The 24,445-nt window shown below is 40.6% G+C and overlaps 1 protein-coding gene across 1 annotated transcript in view; it reads left to right on the top strand.

The window, feature by feature from the left end:
• Positions 1-1,384: 1,384 nt before the first annotated feature.
• ABCC3 (ATP binding cassette subfamily C member 3) overlaps positions 1,385-24,445 on the top strand; it is an 85,262-nt gene continuing 62,201 nt past the window's right edge. Inside the window, exon 1 of the mRNA XM_063456079.1 lies at positions 1,385-1,692. Coding sequence (XP_063312149.1) covers positions 1,648-1,692 — 45 coding nt within the window. The 5' untranslated portion in view covers positions 1,385-1,647. The remainder of the gene's footprint in view (positions 1,693-24,445) is intronic.

The following is a 24,445-nucleotide window of genomic DNA, read 5'->3' as shown; positions in this document are numbered from 1 at the left end:
AAAAAAATTATAAATGACATGATTCTTACAAGTTGTTTTTTTCTTTCATATTTCAAAGCCTTTTACATAAGAAATAGGAGCCGAGGCAACCTGGACAAGTGTCCCTTCCGACCAACAGATACTCAGGGCAAGCCCTGAAAGTGGTCTCTGGTCAGCAATAACCCAGGCATTCTGGGAATGTGACTCCTCACTTGCCGGTAACAGTCTAGGAACCCCTCAAACAAAATGTCTCCTGCTCACAAATAAGCAAACAGGAACCTCAGGAAGGTGAACCTTGTTTGCCAATAAAAGCCCCAGGAAAGTGGCCCCTGCTGGCTTATTAGTGGGGAAAGTGGCCCCTGCTCACCAATACACACCCAAGTATCCCAGTAAAGTGGCCCCCGTTCACCATTACTTTTCACTTTCTTTGAAGAGTTTCAAGGTATTTGGCAAGCAAAGGCTACTTTTGGGGTTGCCTAATTGGCTATTGGAGAGAAAGTGCTACTCTTCCAGTTTGCCTGAATATTAGTTGGAGAAATTTTGTTTTAAAGGTCAAATAACTATTTGCCTGGGCATTTGCCTGAAATAACTATTTGCCTATCAAAATGAAAAAAATATATCATTTAGTTTTTTTTTATATATATATATATATTTATCATAACTGCAAAATCAAAATCAAGGTAAACTAACTTTTCAAGAGCCCGGTGCTCTCAGTCGCAAGGCATTAGTTTGTTAGTACTTACTGAAACCTAAGAAAGCCTCCTGTTTGAGTCGAAACGTTGGCTGTTCAACTTCAATAAAGCCTGCAATTCGGGAGAGAGCCTGTGTGTGCTCGGATACTTTTCTTTTTTGTCTTCAGTTTAGCCTTTTGTGATTCTATTGAGTGAATGCAGTGCAAAAGGCCCCAGATTATATATTAAAAATTGATTCTCCCTAAAAGGTCATTAACCTAAAATAAGATGTATTCTTTTTTCCCCTATCTACCTACGGTGACAGATCCGGGCAGGAGAAAACGCAGCTGTGTTTGAATAATTACTTTCTAAGCACTGATGAATCAAGCAATCCATCTGCTGAACATTGTAAAATTCACGTTCCACCGACCATCTGCTCCACGGATGATCCGTGCTCTGCTTACGCCACTTTTATTTATTTTTTTTATTTGTTAACAGCACCATGTACTATGGAAAGAAACCTTGGATTCTGCAAAACAAGATATAGATACACCTTTAAAACAAGCCTTGCTTTCGCCGATACACAGTGTACAGTCCGTGCAGGACGCCGGGCTGTTGACATCTCAGCAAGAGGTTGGTGTCTTTAATACAAACCAGGAAATGGTGAAAAAAAATGACGTAGTCGTGAGATATACCACTCCTTTAAAAAAAAAATAATAAACACACACACACACACTTACACACACACACACGCATACAACTCTAGGGAGTCCTGCCTCTTAGGAAAAGGGTTTGCAAAAGTCATGACAAAAAAAAAAGAAACATAAACACACCCACTACAGCCACAGAATTCGATGTAATTTGCTGCAAGAAGTCTTTCATCAGAGCTGCCGGCTGAGGCAGGAAGGCTTGGAACACTGAAAGCCTGTTACAACTGAGGCTTGCCTGTCTCTTCACAGAGAGCTTTTAATACATTACCCCTGGAGCGCTGAGCGACATGGATACATTCTGTGGATCTGGAAGGCTGGGCTCTAAATTCTGGGTAAGTGCCGTTTAACTCTGTGTGCTAAGCCTAAGAGCTTGCACTCTGCTGTCATTCACAATCTCTGTTCCTGTGCGTCCAAGTCGTCTTGTTGCAAATACATGGCTGTCAGTCCACCTATTGTACAGCGCTACGGAATTTGTTGGCGCTTTATAAATAATAATAATTTAAGTTTGGAGAGGCTGGCATGAAAACTCGGAAAGAGAAAATAGCGATATGAAATTATCTAAGGACACCAGACAGGATACACAGCCAAGTACATCCTGATGTACAGATGTTTTTTTTTTTTTTTTTTTTACACAACTGGACGTTATATTACAGCTCTTTTAACAGTCTGACTGCCAGGGTACTGTGCGAACCCTTCACAGCATACTGAAGCACTCACACTAGTTCCCACGCTTCAATTCATTGGACACCTTAGCCTTAGTTAAGTTTCTTTTTGTTTTAATAATAATACGAAGACAATAGTGTAAGCAAGCAATCGAATTGCAATTTTATTCTCCTTTTGAGTCTGCAGCTTGTCCCAGAGCTTGCAATCTAATATGCATACTTATCAAAACATTGGTCGGCATATATATTTAATATAATATTTGCCCAAATATCAGAAGGTTTTCAGTAGAGCGATACTTCCTCTATACGTGACAATGCTTAGATAAACATGAATTATAAAGGCACACTACACTAAATTGAAGTAAATCCTAGCATGTAGCATTAAATGAGCTCTATGGAAAGGTATGTTTTATATATAAGCACACACACACTTATATACAAATATACCTGCAATAATTATATATATTATTGTGTACGTATACACACATAAACAATGCAGAAGTGGATACGAATACATGAGAGAGAGATTAGATTGATAGACAGACAGATAGACAGGCAGAAAATGGCAATAATACTAATATATTCACGCTGTGAGGTCAGACCCACCAGAGTAGGTTTACAATGCGGCAGTGGCAAGCTAACAGTTATATCAATTAATTATGTGAATTAAGTCGTCATTCAATTATTTTTATAAGAGTGGCATTTTTGGTCATTGAGCTTGCTATGTACAGTGTCCTGATTCTCATATATACATTACATATGATGTCAGGTAATTGTAGCATCACCAGCTGACAACGTTCCATTCTATGCTTGTACAATTGCTCATGCATGCACGCAAATATGAAATAAAAAATAAATTAAAAAACAGATTGGATAGATAAAATGTTACAGCGGTTTGGAACACGAGACACCCTGTGCTGCATGTTCAATAGCAATACAGGTTAACCTACTTTTAATTGTTGAAAGAACATGCCTTTTGCAGACACCCAAAGCTCTGCCCTAAACGTTCCCCTGCTTGCACGTGAAACCTGTTACCATCAGCTACAAGTCCATACAGGAAGCTGGAAGTGGCTGACATTGCCTAATGACAGATTGGGAATTTATGTGTAGGACTCACTTCCAAAAGCCGTATTTGTACAGATTGGCTTTGCTTTCTGTAGTTTTTTTTCTCCCTTACTGCGTACACAGATGGCAATTATAAATATTATTTTCAACCAGTAAGTGAACATTTGGCCATTTAGTCTTTTTGTATATTCTCCTACTTTCCGGCTCGTAGTGTTATGTGCATCACGTGATCATCTATGGAATTTATACGATAGGAGCCTCATCTGTCCATATGTTAAGATTAAATGGAATTTGGAAATAGCCCCCTATCATCCAGCTGTAATCATGTTTAACGCCTTCGGTTAACAAAAATACTTAAAAATATATATATATATATATATATATATATATATATATATATCTGCCATAGAGCCTATGATAATATCTCAGAATTCTACAATTACGGGTAGAATCTCTTGCCAAATAGTTTTAAAAAAAAACGGAAGATGGTGTAAGTTTTGAATCTCTGTAAATATCCGAACAACTAATTGTAGAATATTTTAGAAATGGCTGTATTAGATAATTATTATGGGCAGGGCCAGATTAAGAGCCCAGTGGGCCTGGTGCTGACAATTATGATGGGGCCTAATTACCGAATGTTATCGACCAAAAACACTAAAACAGTCATACCTCCCAAGCGTCATGTATCTGATGGAGATGGTGTTGGAGGGAAACTCAAAGGATGCAGCTATAAGAAAACACATACTCTATGCTAATCTCTCTCTAATTTATGCTTTCATCTTTCAAGTAAATCCATACCCCCTAACAGCAGTGTCCAGTAAAGCAGGCAGTCAATGGGCGGGGTAAAAGGGTGGGGCACTGACGCGAAGCACGTGACCAGAACTGCCAAAAGGGGTGATCATGCCCAAAAAGGGGGCATGTCTGTCCAAAGAATTGGAAGGCCAGCCTGGCATCTGTGTCCCTATGTATCACAGTGTCAGTGTCCCCATGTTGCCCAGTCCCCTAGTCTCCCAGTGTCTCAGTGTCCTAATTTCTCCCCGTGTCCCCATGTCTCAGTGTTTCCCTTTTCACTAGGATACTAGGGGACACTGAGAGACATGTGGACACAGTGAGACATGTGGACACTGAGACACCAGGGGACACTGAGACACTTGGAGGAACTGGTGGATAGAGACATGGGGACACTGGGAGACACTGGGAGACATGGGGACACAGACACTAGGGACACAGAGACATGGGGACACAGGCACTGGGAGACATGGGGACACAGACAATGGAAGACTAGGGGACACTGGGAGAGATGGGGACATTGAGACACTAGCTGGGAGGCATGGGGACACTGAGACACTTGGGGACACTGTGAGACATGGGGGCACTTGTGGACATAGACATGGGGACACTGGGAGACATAGGGACACTGAAAAATTTGGGGGCACTTGGAGACATGGGGATACTGAGACACTAGGAACACTGGCTGGGAGACATATGGACACTGCAAGACATGGGGACCCTGGGACACTAGGGACACTGGCTTTGAGACATGGGGACACAGAGACTAGGGACACTGAGAGACATGGGGACACATACACTGGGAGACTAGGGGACACTGGGAGCCGTGGGGACCCTTTGACACTAGGGACATTGGGACACTGGGAGACATGGGGACACTGACAAATTTTGGGACACTGGGAGACATGGGGACACTGAGACACTGGCTGGGAGACATGTGGACACTGGGAGACATGGGGACAATGAGACTCTAGGGACACAGAGACATGGGGACACAGACACTGGGAGACTAGGGGACACTGGGAGCCGTGGGGACACTGAGACACTAGGGACATTGGCTGGGAGACATGGGGACACTGGTAGACATGGAGACACTGTGTCCCTAGTGTTTCCATGTCCCAATGTGTCTCCCAATGCCCCTATGTCTCACAGTGTCCCCTAGTGTCTCAGTGTCCCCAAGTGTCTCAGTGTCCCCAAGTGTCTCAGTGTCCCCATGTTTCCCTGATGCCTTTCCACCCCATCAGTTCCCCCCCATCCTTCACTTCCCTGAGCTGTAGTCTGTCTGCAAACTGGGAGCTGCTGTCTGAACTCTCTGTGCTGTGTAGCTGCTCCCCGGCGGATCAGTGAGTAGAGAGAGGCAGGGAGGGATATGCTGTAACTTCCTAACCCCTGTTTTTTTGTTTTTTTTTTAAATGAGCCTATTCCATGGGCCTGGAGCTGCAGCTCCGTCAGCCCCTATGTTAATCCGGCCCTGATTATGGGAGAAATTTCTTTAGAGCAGGGGTCCCCAAAAGGTAGATCCCCAGATATTGTAAAACGACAACTTGATGCTTTGTCATTCTAAAGGCATGCAAAGCATCATGGGAGTTGTAGTTCTACATCCGGGGATCTGCCACTTGGGCAACTCTGCTTTAGAGTATGCAGCAATTTCATATTTTTCTTGTATCCTAATAAAGCATCAATATATTCAGCAATGACACACCAAAAACACTGAATATTTCACATAAATTACATACATTTCATTTGCCACGTACCCAAACGTACAAAGCGACATCATGACTATTACAAAAATATGTCATTAAAGGCAGATAGTGTATGATTAATATGGCTATACTGATGATTTTGGTAATTAATTAAAGTCACAATTAGTAGTTAATAATTTACAATTATTCATTTCACAGGATATGTCAAAGATTCTAGCATTGACTACTATGTAACCACTGCAAGGAACTCATTATGAACTCATTATGTAATTCTACGAAATCCCTGCATTGTGCCAGTTCTTATTTGTTAATTTATTTTGCTTTAAACTCTCCCTTTAAGCCCTGTGAGTACCATGTGTGTGCCAAATGAATAAATAGAACGCTTGGTACTCAAAAGTTTGGCAAGAATGTTTGCAAGCCCACCCACCTCCCATCAAATACTCTAACCAAAACACACAGAGTGGCGTATTCACAAAACAGGTAATTGTAACAAATTGAAAAATGAATAGAAAATTAGATGGTGTGGAGATATTCCACAACTCGTTGAAACAATACAGTTTTTTTAATTGACTAAAATATAGTAATTAGTTAGTAACCACCCCCCATCCCCCTCCAACTACCCCAGTGGGTGTTTTTTTTTTTTTACTAAATAATAGACCAGAAAGTGCTGATCATGGTTTAATAACATGACCAATGGCGTGATTCAGAAGGTGACCTATCTACTATACTTATGTGACCTTTAAACTATAGACCCACGTGATATGCGTTTACCATATTTTTATTTCTTTTTGCAATCAAAGATTTAAAGGGACTCACTATGCTGGAGACAACCCCTCTTTTTTTATTCTGGAGATGATGAACAAAAAAAAATACAAAAAATACAAAAAACACAAAGATATATTTTTGAAAGTCCCTCAGTTGCTGAAATAAATTACAGATTTTGCAGTGAGGTCTGCAGAGACCAGGAAGTGGCCAAGATCACTTAGCCAATCCTGGAAGCACTTTATTATCCCATCATCTACTTATACGCAGCACGTGTTTATAACGCCTTCCAGCAATATTTCAATATTTTGTCATGTCATGTTGTGCCAACTATCATCTTTTTTATAGACATGGTAAAAAATAAGCTGCATCAATTGCTGTAAATTCAGAAATTTCATTTCCAAAACATCTCCAATTTAAGAACACAAAACAAATCATTAAAATGTCTATTTACATATAAACATCAATGTGTTAGAAGTAAAGTGCGTAATGTCACGGACTCTAAGAACCTCTGCAATGGATATTCAGACACAGACTGGTGGCTCTGAGCTAACATAGGAAAGAAAAGCAGCTCTATGATTGGCTCGCTAGTGCCAGCTGCTTCCTGATTGCAGGAATCTATAGAGTAGGACAAGGGTAGTCAACGTTTGCACTCCGGATGGACTACATCTCCCATGTTCTTACAGCCATAATGCCGGCAACGCATTGGGGGACATTTAGTCAAACAACATCTCAGTAGAAGGAACAGAACATAGAGAAAACAGAGACACTTGTTTTATATGTATTTTTATTTTAAATATTTTTTTTTCTATTTTAGAAATAGATGCTTTTTGCTATTAATGAATGAGCTATAATAATGACATTCATTTCCTTGCATGCTAATACCACGATTCTCTAAACTTTTTTTATGCTAGGCATAGGCAACCTTCGGCACTCCAGATGTTTTGGACTACACCTCCCATGATGCTTTGCCAGCGTAATGAGTGTAAGAGCATTATGGGGAATGTGGACCACAACATCTGGAGTGCCGAAAGTTGCCTATCCCTGTACTATCCCAATGAAGACTAAAATAGGGTAATAAACATAATGAGCTTTGGTGTAGAATTGTGTTTAAATTTTCCCAGCAAGTAATGATACTGATACTGTAGCTTTAATTATCAGCGTAGTTAGGCAAAGCAAGTAGAACAGATTCAATTGAAGCAAGAGTTAATACTGATACTGTAGCTTTAAATGTCAGCGTGGTTAGATGAAGCAAGCAGAAGTAGTTTGCCATTTCAAGAAAGCAATTAGTTAGTCCATGAAAAATGACTGCTTCCTGGGAGTAACAATGAGGCAAGTTTGCAGGAAGGATTGTTAGTTGTAGCAATAGAAAGTAAGACAGACTTGCGTGTCGGTGAAATCCGAATTAGCACTGAAGATTCTACTTAGCTTTTGATGAGAGTAGTTCCAGCTTGCGTTTAGCTTGTCGCTAAGCTGGGGAGGTTCCTGAGCATGGAAGGGTGGTCCGTGATACAATCCAAGGTCGTGGTGAGAGGAGAGGGAGTCAGCGATATCCAGTCCGGGTCGGGTACACGTGTAAAGAGAGCGAAGAACTTCAGCCGGGTATGTGATTGCAATAACCAAAAGAGTGAGCGCTAGAGTCCCATACAGACAATATGGCAGCGTTTCAAAATACAGTGCACAACAAAATGTGTGAAAAGCACAATAATAGTTACCAAAAAAAAACGCGCTAAATCGATCTGTAAACATAAAAAACACACATAATAGTGCAGACCATCTAGTAATAATAATATGAGAAATGGGAGTGATAGGAGAAAAACTCACATGTCCCAGAGCCCTATCACCCCTGGCTCTGGGTTTGTAAGGCTCTTTGGAAGAGGGGATATCCCCACACTGCAGGATCTTCCACAGAATGTATCAGCTGGTAATTTCGTTTTGCTGTGTGTAGGAAAAAGAAGGGCAGGACCTCCAATTGAATAATATCACAATTCAATTTATTTGTACAAAAGAAGTTGAAAACCCTTACTTGGGATGTGGTGGGTATAAACTCGCAGAGTCACCCACATAAAAGCATAAGACAAATATCCGAAAAACGCTTCCTGGTTGCAGTCCGGTCACGTGATCGCTTCCGGGTCCGCCCTCCAATGACGTCCGTGTGACGCGTTTCGCCCGCCTCCACAGGCTTCTTCCGACGACGTCAGGGGGTTCCAGTCTTCCTTTTGAGTTCACAGTGCCGCCCTTCTCTTGCTCCTATTGGCTGGGGGGCGTGGTTCCACACGATCTGTTGCTATCACTGTTCACTCCATATTCAATTACACACATATGGAATTCATTCTATTAAGTTAAACTTAACCCCTTGCAACAGCCAATTGGCTGCATCCTAACACACATTAAAAACGAAAATCAAAAATCCCCAAACTACTTTATTTCACAATTCCTACTCTGAGCAGTGATATTTCAAATGCAAACATGGGACATATCCAGATTATTCAGATTAATAGTTCTAAAGAAGTTTTTTCCAAGAGACATCTTCTGATTGTATTATATTCTATACTTAAAGGTATATACAGTGAAAAGTTGGTACCAATTCCTAAAGATTAAAATTAATGAAGAGAGAAGACATAGACTTTTTACAATATTATCCATAGAGATTAATGAAGGGAGAGGACATGAACTTATACAATATCGTCTCTACCAGATAGAATCAATGTTCATATTTAAAGACACTCTATTCATATATTAAATCCAAAATTAAAAAATATAATTATGTACATAATAAAATAAAATAAAAAAAAAAAAAAAAAAAAAAAAAAAGGGATAGAGATGCCTGTCAAGTGAAGGACAAGAAAACATAGAGAATTATTTGCAAAAAATGACAAATTATTTACAAAAAATGACAAACTTCAAATTCTCCGTTTAGACCTCTAGGGAACAGCGATTTTAATTTAAACACCCACCTCATTTCTTGTTTTGACAATTTATTGCCTAGATTCTCACCCCTCCAATTTCTACTAACTCTTTCTATCCCAATAAATTGTAATTTAGTGACATCTCCCTGATGTTTGTGAATGAAGTGGGAGGACAGGGGATGTTCCTTGAAACCTCTTCTTATATTGCGCACATGCTCCTCAATGCGAATATGCACTTGTCGGGTAGTTTTACCGACATAGTGCATATTGCACGGGCAAGTGAGGACGTAGATACAGTTAGTGGTGTGGCAAGTGATCAATTGTTTTACACTGTACGTTTGTTGTGTGTTTCCTCCTACCAATTCTCTTTTGACACATTTAGGGGCTCCCGTGGTCCTGCACGCCAGGCAGTATCCACATTGGAAAAAACCAACCTCTTGATTTAAAAAATTCTTATTTTGGTTTTCTTGTTTAAAGCTGCTCTTCACTAGGTGGCTCTTAATACTGGGCACCCCCCTATAGATGATCCTTGGTTTTTTTGGGACTATATTTTCCAACAGGGGGTCTTCCTTTAAAATAAACCAGTATTTTTGGATTATGTTGTTCAAATCCCTATTCTTCCCTGAATAGTCGAAGATCAAAGGGACTTCGTCACTCTTGATATTCTTTTTATTTTTGATCCTCTTACTTGACTTATCCAGTAGCTTTTTCCTCTCTATTTTTCCCACCTCCTTATGGGCCTTATCCAATAAAGTCCTGGGGTACTGTTTAACTGCAAATTGTTCTACCAGCTTATTGATTTGGATCTCACAGGTTTCCTCATTGGTGCAATTCCTTTTTAGCCTTAACATCTGTCCTTTGGGAATGTTATCCAACCACGGACCATAGTGACAGCTGTCATAAAATATGAAGCTGTTCACGTCCACCTTCTTGAAGAAGGTTTCTGTCTGTATTTGGTGATTGGAAACAAAAATATGTAAGTCCAAGAAATTGACCTGGCTATCACTATGATCCATAGTAAGCTGGATTCCCCATGAATTGGAGTTTAGATGTACCAAGAATGCAGTTAATTCCTCCACAGAGCCTCTCCATATCCAAAACAGATCGTCGATGTAACGGCGATAGGTGACCAGGTTCTGCACCCAGCCATGGTCACTATAAATATAGGACTCCTCCCAAAACGACATAAAGAGGTTCGCATAGCTGGGTGCGAACCTAGTCCCCATCGCCGTCCCAAGGATCTGTAAATAAAAAGAGTCTAGAAAGTGGAAATAATTGTTAGTCAGTATAAGATGGATGCCTTCTAGAATGAATGCTTGTTGGTCCACAGATAAACTAGAGGTGGACAAGAAGAATTTAACAGCCTCCATGCCCCTAGAATGCGGAATGATCGAGTAGAGTGATGACACATCCGCCGTTACGAGGATGTCCCCATCCATCCACTCGACCCCTTCCAATATTTGGAGAACTTGACTAGTATCTCTCAGATAGGCCTTTGTTTCCTTAACTAAGGGTTGCAGACATAAGTCTATGTATTCCGACAGGGGTGCTGACACTGAACCAATCCCAGAGATGATGGGCCTCCCTGGTGGTCTAGTTTCGTGTTTATGAATCTTTGGTAGAAAATAGTATACAGGTATCTTGGGGTAGGTGACAACCAAATATTCATACTCTGTTTGAGAGATGACCTCTGATGATAAACCCTTATTCAAGAAGCTTAAAAACAGATCCTTCTTCTCATTAGTAGGGTCACCTTTTAGTTTCTCGTATGTGACGCCATCGTTCAATTGTCTCAATGATTCCTCTATATAATATTCCCTATCCATAAGGACAATGCCACCCCCCTTGTCGGCCGGTTTAATGATCACCTCTTTATTTTCTCTCAAGTCAGCCAGAGCCTGTTGTTCTTCCTTACTTAGATTCATTCTGTTCTTATTAATTCTTTTTATGCGTTCCACCTCCCGCATTACCAACTCCTCAAAAGCATCCATCGATTTCGTCTTACAACTTTTCGGAAAGAAGGTGGATTTCTTTTTAAGTGAGGTGAGATTATGCCCTTTAAATTCACCTACCCCAAGATACCTGTATACTATTTTCTACCAAAGATTCATAAACACGAAACTAGACCACCAGGGAGGCCCATCATCTCTGGGATTGGTTCAGTGTCAGCACCCCTGTCGGAATACATAGACTTATGTCTGCAACCCTTAGTTAAGGAAACAAAGGCCTATCTGAGAGATACTAGTCAAGTTCTCCAAATATTGGAAGGGGTCGAGTGGATGGATGGGGACATCCTCGTAACGGCGGATGTGTCATCACTCTACTCGATCATTCCGCATTCTAGGGGCATGGAGGCTGTTAAATTCTTCTTGTCCACCTCTAGTTTATCTGTGGACCAACAAGCATTCATTCTAGAAGGCATCCATCTTATACTGACTAACAATTATTTCCACTTTCTAGACTCTTTTTATTTACAGATCCTTGGGACGGCGATGGGGACTAGGTTCGCACCCAGCTATGCGAACCTCTTTATGTCGTTTTGGGAGGAGTCCTATATTTATAGTGACCATGGCTGGGTGCAGAACCTGGTCACCTATCGCCGTTACATCGACGATCTGTTTTGGATATGGAGAGGCTCTGTGGAGGAATTAACTGCATTCTTGGTACATCTAAACTCCAATTCATGGGGAATCCAGCTTACTATGGATCATAGTGATAGCCAGGTCAATTTCTTGGACTTACATATTTTTGTTTCCAATCACCAAATACAGACAGAAACCTTCTTCAAGAAGGTGGACGTGAACAGCTTCATATTTTATGACAGCTGTCACTATGGTCCGTGGTTGGATAACATTCCCAAAGGACAGATGTTAAGGCTAAAAAGGAATTGCACCAATGAGGAAACCTGTGAGATCCAAATCAATAAGCTGGTAGAACAATTTGCAGTTAAACAGTACCCCAGGACTTTATTGGATAAGGCCCATAAGGAGGTGGGAAAAATAGAGAGGAAAAAGCTACTGGATAAGTCAAGTAAGAGGATCAAAAATAAAAAGAATATCAAGAGTGACGAAGTCCCTTTGATCTTCGACTATTCAGGGAAGAATAGGGATTTGAACAACATAATCCAAAAATACTGGTTTATTTTAAAGGAAGACCCCCTGTTGGAAAATATAGTCCCAAAAAAACCAAGGATCATCTATAGGGGGGTGCCCAGTATTAAGAGCCACCTAGTGAAGAGCAGCTTTAAACAAGAAAACCAAAATAAGAATTTTTTAAATCAAGAGGTTGGTTTTTTCCAATGTGGATACTGCCTGGCGTGCAGGACCACGGGAGCCCCTAAATGTGTCAAAAGAGAATTGGTAGGAGGAAACACACAACAAACGTACAGTGTAAAACAATTGATCACTTGCCACACCACTAACTGTATCTACGTCCTCACTTGCCCGTGCAATATGCACTATGTCGGTAAAACTACCCGACAAGTGCATATTCGCATTGAGGAGCATGTGCGCAATATAAGAAGAGGTTTCAAGGAACATCCCCTGTCCTCCCACTTCATTCACAAACATCAGGGAGATGTCACTAAATTACAATTTATTGGGATAGAAAGAGTTAGTAGAAATTGGAGGGGTGAGAATCTAGACAATAAATTGTCAAAACAAGAAATGAGGTGGGTGTTTAAATTAAAATCGCTGTTCCCTAGAGGTCTAAACGGAGAATTTGAAGTTTGTCATTTTTTGTAAATAATTTGTCATTTTTTGCAAATAATTCTCTATGTTTTCTTGTCCTTCACTTGACAGGCATCTCTATCCCTTTTTTTTTTTTTTTTTTTTTTTTTTTATTTTATTTTATTATGTACATAATTATATTTTTTAATTTTGGATTTAATATATGAATAGAGTGTCTTTAAATATGAACATTGATTCTATCTGGTAGAGACGATATTGTATAAGTTCATGTCCTCTCCCTTCATTAATCTCTATGGATAATATTGTAAAAAGTCTATGTCTTCTCTCTTCATTAATTTTAATCTTTAGGAATTGGTACCAACTTTTCACTGTATATACCTTTAAGTATAGAATATAATACAATCAGAAGATGTCTCTTGGAAAAAACTTCTTTAGAACTATTAATCTGAATAATCTGGATATGTCCCATGTTTGCATTTGAAATATCACTGCTCAGAGTAGGAATTGTGAAATAAAGTAGTTTGGGGATTTTTGATTTTCGTTTTTAATGTGTGTTAGGATGCAGCCAATTGGCTGTTGCAAGGGGTTAAGTTTAACTTAATAGAATGAATTCCATATGTGTGTAATTGAATATGGAGTGAACAGTGATAGCAACAGATCGTGTGGAACCACGCCCCCCAGCCAATAGGAGCAAGAGAAGGGCGGCACTGTGAACTCAAAAGGAAGACTGGAACCCCCTGACGTCGTCGGAAGAAGCCTGTGGAGGCGGGCGAAACGCGTCACACGGACGTCATTGGAGGGCGGACCCGGAAGCGATCACGTGACCGGACTGCAACCAGGAAGCGTTTTTCGGATATTTGTCTTATGCTTTTATGTGGGTGACTCTGCGAGTTTATACCCACCACATCCCAAGTAAGGGTTTTCAACTTCTTTTGTACAAATAAATTGAATTGTGATATTATTCAATTGGAGGTCCTGCCCTTCTTTTTCCTACACACAGCAAAACGAAATTACCAGCTGATACATTCTGTGGAAGATCCTGCAGTGTGGGGATATCCCCTCTTCCAAAGAGCCTTACAAACCCAGAGCCAGGGGTGATAGGGCTCTGGGACATGTGAGTTTTTCTCCTATCACTCCCATTTCTCATATTATTATTACTAGATGGTCTGCACTATTATGTGTGTTTTTTATGTTTACAGATCGATTTAGCGCGTTTTTTTTGGTAACTATTACTGGGTATGTGATTGCAGTCGTAACCTTTTTCAATAATCCAGCAATTTAGATCTGGCGCGGTCTCCCTAAGTAGCGCGGGATGACCGCGTCAGAGAAAGTGGGCAAGGCTCCGGAAGTGTCAGGGTATCGGTGATACCATCAATTAAGCTATGACAGCTAGGAATACATGTTTGCATTTCCAACACCATGCATTTCCATCAAGCTGTTTGACAAGCTACACATATTAATAGTGTTCACTGGACAAAAAGAAACAAAAAAAATTCAAAAGTTAAAAAATTATAATTAGAAGATAAATGACCATTCATCTGTAAAACTGAAAATAAGTCCTTAGGAGGTTTTCTAAGAATTAAAAAAAAAAAAAGACCCTTTTAGGCCTGTTACTCAATCCTTCACTAGAATTTTAAGAAAACTCGGGGAGAAGTGAAAGTTGCCTTATCAGCGAAATCTTATTAAACAGAAATTTGAAAATGGACATTACAAAAAGGCCAGCTGCAGTCACAGCAAAATATTCGGGTGATTATTAAACACTAAACACAGATTTGTGGTGATAGCGAACTGATTTGAGCATTTAAATCAAGGCCCCCCCCCAAAATGAAAATAAAATGAACGTTAAAAAGAATCTGTAATTCCTCAAAAAAATTATCATTTTTATTTCTCTGCTATATTAGCTTTAAAGGGACATTCCAGACAGGTGTAACCATTTATTTTAATGCATTATATAGATATTATACTAAACAATACATTCAAATAATAATTAAAGTAACGGCTCACATTTGGAGCATCTCTAGCCGTGATCTCTTATCAAACCACAAAGAACCTCAGCCAAAACGATAACATGATTGAGTCTATGTCTGTGCCAAAAGCAGTGCTTTATCTACAGAAAGAGGGTTTCTTTGGGTTGAAAATAATGATAAAAAAACAGAAATACCATATGCATAATGCTCCCAAATTGTGCTAAAATAGATGTTTAATTGTATACATGGAAACACTGACAAATACAAGTCCAAGGGTGAAATATTCCTTTAATCATGCTCTAGAGTTGAGCATTCCTCTGGGGTCCCCAGAAAAAGTACAACGATGGAGGAACAAGATCCCTACAAAATCAGGACTGTCCCATCAGATTCAGGACTGTCGACGAGTATGTACTTAATTGACCTCACAAAGCTCGTCCTCGGGCTTGTGTTAAAGGTCACACAGGTCAATCTTTTTGACTGAATGATCTTATCTTATAAAAGGACTTGTCGTGGTTTTTTTTCTGCAACATTTTTACGAACTGTATATATGTTGCATTAAAAGTTACCCACGGAGTATTGTTAAATTTAAGTTATTTAAAGCCAAAGTTACAGTTCCTTCTTGAAGAGGAACTGTGACCTCAGATTGTTTCACAACCCGGCGGCTAATAATAACATGGCTGAAGGACATGTATATTCCCCCCCAAATAATGCCTTTTTCACACGCTAGCTTTTATTTTCCTCTTTTATTACACTACACATCATGTACCAGGCTGTCATGGCACAGCCTGGCATACAATGCAAATCTCCCAAGCACTTGCAACATTGTAGGAAGAATTCCAGGAGAGCATGGCATCACTCTGCTTGTAAGAAAGACACTACAAAATAATAAAAGACCCAAGGAATATATTCAAAATCCCCATGGGAAGATATCATTACGGTTGATCTATGTACAATGTACTTCTTGTTGCAAAGCTTTGGAACATAGCACAATCACTAGAACCTGCCATGTTTCTAATAGAGGGTTAACTGACTGCCCATGCAGTGTTATATTAGAAAATGACTGATTTGAAGAGGAACTGGCACTTCTATAAATCCTCTTACTAACACCTCTTGTCTGTAAACCATCCATCTGGGAAGATTTTCGGCCTCACCTGCTTTGTACTATAGTTCAAAGCGGAGTAAGTGCTATTGTCAACAAATCGTGGCAATTGTCGCGCATGCACTATGTAGCCCAAATCTCTCAAGTCAAAATTAAAGTTTATATATTTTACCTTTTATTTCTTTTTAATGGGAGTTTTTCTGTAGGGAAGACTTTAATCTAGGCCTTGTAATTCCAATTTACTTTCTCTACTGTAAGGAAAGCGGCACTTAAGAAGTTCCCTTCACTTACAACTTTGAAGATAGATAAGGCTCCTATCTTAAGAAAACTGGGGACTTCTGTTGGAAAAGCTAATTATTAACACTTCTTTACTGTTCCTACTCACTTACTGAGAAACGACAGCGCTAATAAAAGTTAAACAGCGAAATCAAAAGCAGGACTTTCTCGTCTGTACCAAATGCCACAATCTGTTTCTTCTACATGACTGTCCCAGGTGGCCGTCATTGCAGATGTCACTTCCTTTACCTTAGTAAATTAGCAGGTACATTGTCACAGTAGGCAGATAAACAATACATGGCTGGAGATTTCTACTGAGCCATAAAAAATAAATGTGATCTTTATTGCATGAGAGATACAATAGACAATGACATCATAGACAATGACATCATAGTCACGACATCACAGAACACAACAAGCAACAAACTGAGGCCATGCTTGCTCAGAGACAACCCAGCTGCTGTGACCTTGTACATGAAATATTAATAAAAAATTAGGGTTCACACATCATAGAGACGGCTCAGTGCAAATTAATAAAGAGCCCCGTTCCGTCACTCAAGCGGCTGTGGTGGCCAATTCTGCCTTCAATGTATTTGTTTGTAGCGTCGTAGTGTTCTTTTATACCACTGCAGTGTTCAATAGTTCATTTACCACTGCCACGTAGGTGAAATAATCTAAACATCATCTTTTTGACTTTATATGTTATACACCTTGTTTACTGATTTTGTTTTCTATTGCTACTGAGCTGTACCCCGTGGTGGTATTTTGATACTGTTTGGCATTCTCTCACCCCATTACCTGCAACTTTCTCTAGCGAGATTTATTGTTTTGTCTCTTGTTAAATATTAAAAAAAAAAACATCTGTGCAGTTTTATGACAGTTACCAATGACCTCACATCAGTGCATTGTCAAACATACTCTTGTAGACTGTCCCTATATATCTGTCTGTAACAGATAGCGCTACCAAAAATAAAGTATGTAAAAAAATGTTTTGTTTTTTTTTAAATAATAATCTAAACATATTGAGAAAGGTGCTAATTAACAAAATAAAATTAAGTCTAGTGATTACCAGGCATAGGCAACCTTCGGCACTCCAGATATTTTGGACTACACCTCCCATGATGCTTTGCCAGCATTATGGGTGTAAGAGCATTATAGGGGACAGTGGCGGATCCAGAACCTGATCTTGGGAGGGGCACTTGTAGAGTATTTAAAGAAATAATCTAGGCACAATAACCACTACAGCTCAGTGTAGTAGTTATGGCGCCAGTAGTGCCAGGATCCCATCCCAGAGTAAGTAGTCAAACGGTTTAAGAACAGTTTGACAACTTACCTGGGGTCTGCTGGGATATTGGGCATAGGAGCAGTGGTATGTGTTAGGGGTGAAGTGTGTGTGAAAGGTGCAGTGTGTGTGTGAGTGGTGAAGTGCGAGTGTGTGAGGGCGGCAGTGTATGTCAGGGTTGCAGTGTGTGTGTTAGGGGGCAGTGTATGTGTGGGGCAGTGTGTGTGTGTGAGGGTGGCAGTGTGTGTGAGAGTTGCAGTGTGTGTGTTTGGGGCGGTGTGTGTATGGGGGGCAGTGTTTGTGGGGCAGTGTGTGTAGTGTGTGTATGGGGGCAGTGTTTGTGGGGCAGTGTGTGCAGTGTGTGTATGGGGGAAGTGTTTGTGGGGCAGTGTGTGTAGTGTGTGTATGGGGGCAGTGTTTGTGGGGCAATGTGTGTAGTGTGTATATGGGGGGCAGTGTTTGTAGTGTGTGTATGGGGGCCAGTGTTTGTAGTGCAGCGTGTGTTTGGGGGCAGTGTTTGGGGGCCAGTGTGTGTAGTGTGTGTATGGGGACCAGTGTTTGTAGTGTGTGTATGGGGGCCAGTGTTTCTGGGGCAGTGTGTGTAGTGTGTGTATATGGGCAGTGTGTGTAGTGTGTATGGGGGTAGTGTGTGTATGGGGCAGTGTTTGTGGGGCAGTGTGTGTAGTGTGTGTATGGGGGCAGTGTGTGTAGTGTGTGTATGGGGGGAGTGTTTGTGGGGCAGTGTGTGTAGTGTGTATATGGGGGGCAGTGTTTGTGGGGCAGTGTGCGTATGGGGGCAGTGTTTGTGGGCCAGTGTGTGTAGTGTGTGTATGAGGGCAGTGTTTGTGGGGCAGTGTATGTTTGTGGGGCAGTGTGTGTAGTGTGTGTATGGAGGCCAGTGTTTGTGGGGCAGTGTGCGTATGGGGGCAGTGTTTGTGGGCCAGTGTGTGTAGTGTGTGTATGAGGGCAGTGTTTGTGGGGCAGTGTGTGTAGTGTATGTTTGTGGGGCAGTGTGTGTAGTGTGTGTATGGGGGGCAGTGATTGTAGTGTGTGTATGGGGGGCCAGTGTTTCTGGGGCAGTGTGTGGTAGTGTGTGTATGGGGAGCAGTGTGTGTATGGGGGGCAGTGTGTGTATGGGGGGCAGTGTGTGTAGTGTGTGTATGAGGGGCAGTGTGTGTATAGGGGGCAGTGTGTGTAGTGTGTGTATGGGGGGCAGTGTGTGTATGGGGGGCAGTGTGTGTATGGGGGGCAGTGTGTGTAGTGTGTGTATGAATTGCCCCGTTGCCCCCCCCCCCCCCCCCCTGGATCCGCCACTGATGGGGGATGTAGATCACAGCATCTGGAGTGCCGAAGGTTGCCTATCCCGGGACTAAACCCTTGATTACTTGCAGGGTTATTTACTAAAGAATTCAAAGTGAATTTCAATTTTAAGGCCAGAGTTGACAAATTTAAAGAATTGCTGGTTTTAGAGAAATGTCATTCCATTTGAACTATTATGACTTTAAAATTACAATTTACTTTGAATTCTCCCTTTAGTGATTAACCCAGTAGGAATGCAGGTGACAGTGCAGGTACATTTTAAAGCAACGTCTTCTTGTATTTCTGTTTTTGGCATTTTGCAGGACTTAGGTGTGGTGCAGCGTTAGATTACATTCGCTGTGTAAACACTTGTGCATTCCTCTTTCCAGGAGGAGGAGTCTTTCTTGCATTGCGCCTGGAATGAACTCATGTAATCTTAGCCTTCACAGACAAATCTCTACGCCCCCGCACGCCTTTTACCATGTTTACTATTTAAAGGAACAGTAAACCTTAAAAATGCTCCTAGACCATAAAATGCTAATTTAGCATGACACGCAGGTATGAAGCCTGATGGACCAGGATGTGATGTCAGCAAAAAAAAAAGCCATATAAGAGGTTAAAACTTGATTTTTAAATGGATGTGCATATGTAGACAACTTCGAGGGAGCTACAGTGCAATTATAGGTTATGTAAACTGGTTTAAAAGTCATCACGCCTAAACCATAAAAATGTATATTCCCTGTTTTAACAAAGAGACTGACTTCTCCCATTTAACCTGAGACGTGCCAAGGCAAAATGTATTTACGGTGTGTTTCAGTAACTTTTTTTTCTCTAAAAATTGCCTTGATTGCCAGGCTGGTATTAATGGTACTTTGGACGTTTCATGATAACGTCCCTAGGGGGTTCTGTTGATTTATGGAGTAATGGGGAACTTAACACATGAGACTTTCTGGTCACAATGCAACATCCTTCCTTTGTTTCTTTAAACAATCTTGATAAACTTTCTCTTAAAACAAGCTTATGTCACTGAGCTAATCTCACAATGACACAGCAATTCCCTAAAAGTTCACTGTGTGAATGAAACCTGTTCTCCGGTTAGCATGTAGGCCACAATTAACCTTTTTCAGGGCGGCAGTCATGTGCCGAGGTTTTGGCATTCAATTGGTTCTGCAAATTTGTGGGTTTAGTCGCTCGTTTTCAAATCGCAGTGAAACAAAATCTCAAAATAGTTCTTTCCTTGTTTCTAGCCCTAAAACCTTCTCACCAACATTATTTTCTGCCTGAAGGAGTCACGTCTAGCAATTGACGGAAAATGTAAAATAAATCATATTAAGCAATACCCTTAGGGGGCAAATAAGTGTTTCCTACTGATCGTTGTAAAATATCTGTCAAAAAGCCTGTATTTGGCTCATATCACTCTACTTACGATGAGTGTGGGAAAGATACTGATATTAGGAGACAGGCTATATTATAGATAGGTCAGTCAATGCCCACTTTATTATATAAGAAACTATTGATACATACCAATAACAACCCTGCCTACTACAAAAAAAGTCAACTAAAAGCCAAACCATGAACTAACCAAATTAAAGGAAAATATCTTTTTAAATTATTTTTTTTTAAATATTACATTATTATAGTGTGTATAATCTTGTAACAGACGCATGTAAGTGTTTCTCCTGGCTTGTCCGGTAAGGTCTTTAAGGCTACTTGACCATAACCACCACTTATCTGTCTAAGAGCATGCAATTAAAGGAGAGCTAATGCATGCTCGTTAAGTCTTGACAGCATGCGCGAGAGACAGACATCTCAAAAACACGCCCTGAGCCACTTTCATGAATTTAAACTGCACCTTATATTAGGACAGTTAAGAAGTTCTTGTAACCGATGAAGGGGTAAAGGAACATTTCACAGAACTAGTTAGTAGATAAAACCTCAAAGAAAACATGCGTGTATTTTTTTTATCCATGTTTTCTTTGGGGTTATATGGGAAAAAAAACAGTTGGCGATAGCACTTCAAACTCCCGAACATTCGAAGTGGCCGCCATTCGACATTCGAACACGTGGTGGTGGCCATCTTGTTCGCGTGGACCAAAACTGCAAATAGACTTCAGGGGGACTTAGCCGCGAATGCCCTGGAACTATTTTTGGCATGAAAACCTTGTAGTTCCCGGTCGGTCCTCCAGCGGCACTTAGCCGCGATTCTATGGAACTGTTTTGGGCATGGGACCATGCCTGCGCCTGGGCAAAACTATGACTTCCATAAAATTTCTGAACCCCTCATCCGATCTGGGTGATTTTTGGATATGTTGTTCACCCAGATCAGGGCTATCATTGATATGTTGTGTTTTGGGTTACTTATGAGAATTTTTGTAAAAATTTGTGTTTTTTTTGCCTGGAGATAATTGGGTTAATATGGTATCTGACTCAAGTATCTCACAGGCAGAGGGGAGGGATTGTATGCTTGTTATGAGAGTGTCGTACATTTAATTACTGTTTTTATTGGTTTGTTAACTTGTGTCCCTGTGCCCAACAAGGTCCACGTGGGTGTCACCCTTGTTGGGAAACTTGCATAAAAGGCCAGTGTGGCTCCATTAAAATTGAGTTCCTGCTTAACACTCAACACGTAGCTTGGTCTCGTGATTAAAGGGGAACTGCTATATTCACACTGGGGATTGCTATACTCCTTATACTCCCTTGGGTTCTAATCACTAGCTCTTCTAAGAGCTGTTCCTGCTACGCTCTCTGAAGTAGGAGAGGTCTTTCCCACACGGTCCTGGATATCCAAGGTTGGTCCAGGGTGGGAGAAAGACGGCAAGATCCCAACTAGGCTACGCCGGTTGTGGAGTCTGCGGTGCTTGTGGTGTTCGGTGTGGTGCTTATGGTCCTCAGCGTCATCTAGGAAGCGTCTGTTGGCGGAGGTGCCCAGTCTGGGTGCCAGGTGATCCGTCACAGTGCAAACTCATTACACAATTAGAATTAGACTTGCAAACAAATTATTTTGATTTGGCACGAACAAATCAAATTCCTTTTAGTCTTTGCCCAAACAAATCGATCTGTGAATAAGACTCCACAGATAAATCAGGATGTAAAATGTAAATAAAGGCTGGCACCACGGACCTATTGGCACAATAACAACTTTGTTTAAATTAAGTTGTTATGGTGGCCAGAATGCTCATGTAATACATTAAAGGGAAATAAAATTTAAAAAAATACATGAAAAAAACAAAACCTTTGATATTAAATCTAAAAGAACTTGAGAAATGTCGAACCATTTGACAAAGTGTGCATGCGCAAAAGTGCTGTATGAAGTCTTAGGATGGGGGGGTTCCATTTTTAAAAAAATGTTTATTTAACTATATAATTCATTTTATTAACCCAGCAAAGGAAAGACTTTTTTTAAAAAAGATATTTCAGCAAACTCCATAAAATATTGGAAATACAAAGTGAATGAAATTGAAATGGTAAAACAGATTAAAAAGTAATGATAGTTTTTACCTAAAATAGTCTCCTTTCCTCATTTCATATGATATTCTGCAGGTTTATTTAGAAATGTCTCTGTTATTTTGTATTACGGTTCTCTACAGAATTACCCGCTCTCACTTTATGAAGGCTCATATCTAGTCTGGCCAATTTCCTTCCGACTTTAATTTAATGTCACTCACAGAAATATTCAGCTGGGGGCCGGTGGGATTCCAGCCGCCAGAGTCTCTGTCAGGACTTGGCTTCAAGGCATCAAAGCTAAGTGTTGTGGAATGTGCTGGATGATGTAAATAAACCGTATTTCAATGAACCAATGTTCAAGCATATCCCATGTCATCTGGTTAGACTGCTTTACCCATGGAAGCTATGGGTAAGATAAGAAAAGCTACCAAGCGGGGGACAAAACGGCTTCCTCTTGGAATAATAGGGGAATAGACTTTCAGGGGATCCTATAATGGGAATCATCACACAAATTAATTAACTAAATTTTCATCAACACGTATGCCCTGTTTAACAAAAGGCTCTAAATACATTTTATTATTATTATTATTATTTTTTATTTATATAGCGCCATCAGATTCCATAGCGCTGTACACTCAGTCTAGACCTCCCTCTGTTCTTAAAGATGCCTTGTTATCGATAAATAACCACTAGACAGGATGCTTGCACACCCTATCACTGCATCTCTGCACTGTAGCTCCCAAATGTCCCACTTTTGGAGTGACAGTCCCTGTTTTGTACCAAATCTATCTTCTCTATCCATGAGCCCATTCTAATGAAACCTGGATAATTTGGTTAGCAATAAAACTCACTATAATGTATCTACCGGTAATCTAGTATAAACATTTTTTGTCAATTAGTCTGTGTAAATACCGTAAGATAGTCTCAGTTTGTTCTAAATTGCAATAATTTATGGAAAAAAAAAATTAAAATGGTCCAGAACAGCCCCCAAACCAGGCCACACACACCCTTAAATGAAAGTGTCCTGCTTTGTTCATATTAAATGTTGGTAAACTGCACAGTGAGTGAATAAAAGGCGCCTAACAGATTTTAAAAAAAATTGTAAATATCTTTTAAAAAAACTGCAGCAGCCACACACTCACAATACAAAAACTACTTGCATAAGGTGCGCTGTGCCTTTAAAAGACACACTCCCCAAAACCCAAAGCCCACGTACCCAAGGACAAAGGCTGAGTACCAAGAAATATCACCCAGAGCTTCTTACCGCCATGGGTATTAAAGGTACAGGACAGTCCAGACTGTGCTAAAATTTGTGTCTTCCGCAGACAAGGACCAGTTTCTAGCGGATATTTCAGCATGTTCTGATTGTAATATCCAATGTAACCTCTGTAAATGTTTGCCAGGTACATGTTAACTGGGCGGAAGTAACAGGTTATTTTTTAGTAAGCTATTCATTTTAACACAGGATGTATTTTATCAGGGAACGCACAGAAATGCAAAGGGCAGCTTTATCACCGGTGGCAATCCGTAAATTATTATATCACCGTACAACAAAACAGTTAAAGGGACACTATAGTCACCAGAACAACTACAGCTTATTGAATTTGTTCTGGTGAGTAGAATCATTCCCTTCAGGCTTTTTGCTGTAAACACTGTCTTTTCAGAGAAAATGCAGTGTTTACATTACAGCCTAGTGATAACTTCTCTGGCCACTCCTTAGATGGCTGTTAGAGATCCTTCCTGGGTCATGGCTGCCTAAAATGCATCCAAACATTCAGTGTCTCCTCCCTCTGCATGCAGACACTGAACTTTCCTCATAGAGATTCATTGATTCAATTCATCTCTATGAGGAGATGCTGATTGGCCAGGGCTGTGTTTGAATCATGCTGGCTCTGCCCCTGATCTACCTCCTTGTCAGTCCTAGCCAATCCTATGGGGAAGCATTGTGACTGGATCAGGCCACCACTTCTGATGATGTCAGCAGACTGCTTGCTTTTCTGAGACAAACAGCATGCAGAGTTACAGCTTCAGGCTTGAATACAATAAGATTTTGCTATATTTATGGAGGCATGAGGGGCCCAGGGGGGCTAGATGGTGGTTTTACATGTTTGTGTTGCTGACCCTATAGTGATCATTTAA

The sequence above is a fragment of the Pelobates fuscus genome, chromosome 5, assembly GCF_036172605.1.
Source record: "Pelobates fuscus isolate aPelFus1 chromosome 5, aPelFus1.pri, whole genome shotgun sequence".
NCBI lineage: Eukaryota > Metazoa > Chordata > Amphibia > Anura > Pelobatidae > Pelobates > Pelobates fuscus.
This window is presented reverse-complemented; position numbering and strand designations above follow the sequence as displayed.